The 3,916-nt window shown below is 37.1% G+C and overlaps 1 protein-coding gene across 5 annotated transcripts; it reads right to left on the reverse strand.

The window, feature by feature from the left end:
• Positions 1–368: 368 nt before the first annotated feature.
• Positions 369–3,590, reverse strand: LOC105136357 (protein trichome birefringence-like 16). 5 transcript variants are annotated; one of them, XM_011041665.1, is made up of 5 exons: positions 3,470–3,590; positions 2,990–3,141; positions 2,545–2,763; positions 1,673–1,868; positions 369–1,442 (listed from the first exon to the last, which is right to left on the reverse strand). In XM_011041665.1, exons 2-5 carry the CDS (start codon positions 3,138–3,140, stop codon positions 590–592), a joined length of 1,419 nt encoding a protein of 472 aa, XP_011039967.1. In that variant the 5' UTR covers position 3,141; positions 3,470–3,590; the 3' UTR covers positions 369–589. The 5 variants fall into 5 exon arrangements, with proteins under 5 accessions (XP_011039967.1, XP_011039969.1, XP_011039968.1 ...); XM_011041667.1 differs by having other exon boundaries at positions 2,545–2,760; positions 2,990–3,149; XM_011041666.1 differs by having other exon boundaries at positions 2,548–2,763; positions 2,990–3,149.
• Positions 3,591–3,916: the final 326 nt, after the last annotated feature.

The following is a 3,916-nucleotide window of genomic DNA, read 5'->3' on the forward strand; positions in this document are numbered from 1 at the left end:
GGATTTGCTTATATGTGAATACAGAAGTCTCAACTCGTCCCTTCTCTCAATTTATATTCAACACAGGCACTTGCAAATACACCCCAGGGTACTATCCGGGAGCAGCTTCCTTTTAAATCTGAATTCCAAAAGAAACGCAGCAGTCACAGAAACAAATGGTTAGTTGAGCTAGAAACTTGAGATTGAATCAGCAGATGTTATCCACAAAAATTGCTGCAGTCCATGCTACAACACTGCTCGTTCTTCTCAACCATGAATTCAAACCTTCTCCATGATTTTCGAAACTCTGGAATAATAAAAACTTCAGTTTGAAGCTCTGTTAAGCAGCCTCTCTGAACCAATTGTGTTGCATTCCTGTGCGTAAAGTCGGTGCTCAAATTATGCAGTAGCATTTGGACCCATAAATTAATATACCATGTCATCAACTTATTCTACCAGTAACTCTCTCCAAATTAAAACAATTCTCCTAAACTTTCTATCATTCCTTCTTTCTCCCAGATCTAAAAAAATCACCGTAATAAAATTTCTTGATGATGGAATTCTTGACCCATTCCACAAAATGATATCACCTTCTTCAACCCATTTACCTTCAAGAATTAATCACTGATGTAGCACTAATATGTGCGAAAAGGATTTCATTCCATGTGTCAGGAACACCAGGCAGACACCAATGCAAGCAATCATGCACTCCCTTCGAAGCTGTGGTGCTATAATGTGATATGTGACCCTCATCTCTTAGTTGGGATAGAGCTGTTATGTCCAAGAGCTTAACCCCTGTCCCCTTCACTGCATTTCCAGCACTATAATCACTAGACTCATCTTGCAGTACTTCCTTTCCTATAGACATTGGGGTTGTGTTGTCACAGCTCCCCCCTGTGTTCCAATCACCATTGACAAAATGCCTAGGTGAGATGCTTCGATAGAAAGCTTTCAAGTGTGGATGTTTTGGAAGCTGAGAATTCACCCAATTGACAATGCTATGGATAGTGAAGTTTTTGGCATCCCCAATCATTGCTAGTCTCCTGTTGGTATTGGGCATACCCCCTACATACATAACCCAGCGGTTAGCTTTAAGCTTTCCTCGATTCCAGTGATGCCCTGTGTTCAGAACTAGGACGTCTAATTTATGAAGAAATTGACGCAAAAATCCTGGAGGCCGATCAAGATGCATGGCGTAGTCAGTTTCTGGGTTTGTGGTATTAATAGGTTCCAGGTCACAGAGGCAAGTTGACCAGTAATAAAGGACAGTTGTATTGGTGCTTGAAAACCAATAAGCCCACCCATTAGGGCGAGAACCTCCATGAGGCATGACAAGTCCATACTCCTTTCCTACATCTATTACACCATGGCTCTCCTTACCACCAGTGATCATGCACATTAACGACTGGAACTGCTGTCGGCCCAAAGAGTCTCCAACAAAAGCTAGAGTTTTGTCTCGCATCCTGAATGCAAAGTTTATATATTACTTTCAGAACCAGGAGAAAGTGAATCAATAATCAGCCTAGATAGCTGACACACAGAGTATGTGAAATGTGAATGCAAAAGTATAATAGCAAGGCTGGGGTGCATTTGATGGCATGTGACTCATGAATTGACAAAAGTTTAGAGCTTCATCAATTTGTTGGTGTTTTTTAAACAGTAAACAGCTGAAGAGGGAAAAATGCATTAGTACCTTTCTAAGAACTTGGACACTTCAAATTCTTCCATTTGACAATTTTTTGGTTGCCACCGTAGCTTTTCATAGGTAAAATCCTTGCGCTGCATCAAGCGGCAGGCCCACATACGTGACAGCCATTTATTACAATGAAATCCAGAATATAAAGGCCAGCTATCATCTAAAACCCATTTTCCTTTTGCATAGTTACAGCCTGGAGTAAGGATAAGATGAGATGAGAATCAGCATCTGGTAATATGCATGCTAAGACATCTCAGAGACATGCGACTTAAAAATTAAAAATAAATAAATAAATAAGTTGTATCAAAATTAGCTCTGCATCGGCACTCAAGCCTCCCAAGAATTCACCATGGAACTGACTTGAATGTTAAATGTCGAATATGGCACAAGAATAATTGCATCTCAAGGATTTGATGGTTGTGAATTTATTAGTTATAAGGAGTAGACAGAGGACAACCCAAGTGGATACAAACATTCATTTTCAATTCATCAGAGAGTATATTGTTATTACCCGGAATTAGTAGCAGCACACGTGTTCTTATAATTTTTCCAATACATTGCTATCATGCAGTGAACAATTTTGGATCACTTCCGGAATGTGCAGCTAAAAACTTGACAGAGTACAACTTGAAAAGGAGAAATAAATCTCTTTTGATGCATCCATCAATGACTTCAAAAACCAATCAACTAGACATTGATCAGACAGGACACTCAACATGATGTCTTAATAAAAGTTGCATTGTGAAGGCAACAATCTATGCCAATGATCATACATGCCATTTTTGGCAGCACACATTTAACATCTTATTCAAGGTGGTTTTAAGTTAGAACAAAAGCACGTAGGAACCAGATTGTATACATGCATGTATTACCTTGATCATTAACATTCTCATTATATTGTTCCTTCCCTGTGGTAGAGCTTGTATTTTCAGAACGCTCTGGTGGTGCAAACTCCATAATTTGCACATCTGTTTTCAGATTTGTTTCCATTTTCTGGTCATGCTTCACTTCTGCTTCTACCAAACCTGTAGAAGTTTCTGCAGTGCCATTTCTTCCTACTGTCAGGACTGGCTGATTGTCTTTATCTTCTGTTTAAGAAAACATCTTTAGAACAACATCTATATCATATGTCCTAACATGCAAATATATAGATAAACACTAAAAAATTCCCATAAAATTCAAGAGAGAATCCAGCAAGATAAAGTTAGTAATAACAATATACTTGTTCAGAAGATCTATCACAACTAACAAAATGGAATGCCCATTAGGATTTGAAAAAAAAAGTAATCAATCTTCCCACAGACCGAAGCATACCTGGCGAAAGTTGTAGAAGACTATCAGGCGGGAGGAAGGCGCTTAGAAGCGGAGTTCTCTGCCATGCCCATACAAGAACAGTTGCACACACAAGAACAATGAGTAGAAGAGAGAATGCTGTACTCTTGAATATTGAAAACCCTGCTTTCATCCTATCCTCCTACATGCAATTTGAACTTGTTCAAAGACAAAATTTAACAATTACAACTGATCAAAGATCCAAACTTCAGGTTCTTGGGGGCAATCTTGATAATCTTAGTTCAAGACCAAACAGCACACACTACAAGAAATAGCTCGTCTCAAGAACAGATTGCAAATGACATCTACCGATCAAAACAATAATAAAAAAAAGGGATAATACTAACTAATTAAAACCCTATGCTATCAATTGATAATCACTATGAAAATAAAATTCAAGTTATATCACAACAAGATTAAACGAAAATAAATAATCCATTTATTTAATTAATTAATTAATACCTGATCGTAAGATTTGTTTTGTTGCCAGTAAGAATAAAGTATATTCAAAGAAAGCAAGAGCAGGTGGTTTTTTAGAGGAGGAAGGAGAAATAAAACATATATGAAATTGGAAATCTCATGTTTGATGGTACGGCGTCGACTTTGACTTTTGTTGTCTTCTTATTTATTTACACCAGAGCAGGCCGCGGACATTTTTATTTATTTTTTCTTGCTTTTTTTCGGGTGGGTTTTGAGTTAATTATAATAATTTATGACTCTAACTTAACGAAGCTAATTAACAAATCCTGCTGCTTGTATAAATTATATTTTTTTGAAGTCACTGTTCTTTTTAATTTATTTGGTTTTTTTCTTTTTAAGAATTAAAATAAAGAGAGGAGAGCAGGCAAGCTAGAAACTTTAATTAAAAAAAAGATATCTTTCAAAGGGAAAAGAAAAAATAATTAAAGA

This window comes from Populus euphratica, unplaced genomic scaffold (assembly GCF_000495115.2).
Source record: "Populus euphratica unplaced genomic scaffold, PopEup_1.0 scaffold53.1, whole genome shotgun sequence".
NCBI classification, from domain to species: Eukaryota; Viridiplantae; Streptophyta; class Magnoliopsida; order Malpighiales; family Salicaceae; genus Populus; species Populus euphratica.

Bases quoted from the DNA above. Each gene is read 5' to 3' on its own strand.
- LOC105136357 (XM_011041665.1), bottom strand. From the start codon at position 3,140: ATGAAAGCAGGGTTTTCAATATTCAAGAGTACAGCATTCTCTCTTCTA. The intron at 2,764-2,989 runs GTATGCTTCGGT...TTTCTTAAACAG, and splicing joins TCTTCTACAACTTTCGCCAG to AAGATAAAGACAATCAGCCA. The intron at 1,869-2,544 runs ATACATGCATGT...TCCTTACTCCAG, and splicing joins GAATGTTAATGATCAAGGTA to GCTGTAACTATGCAAAAGGA.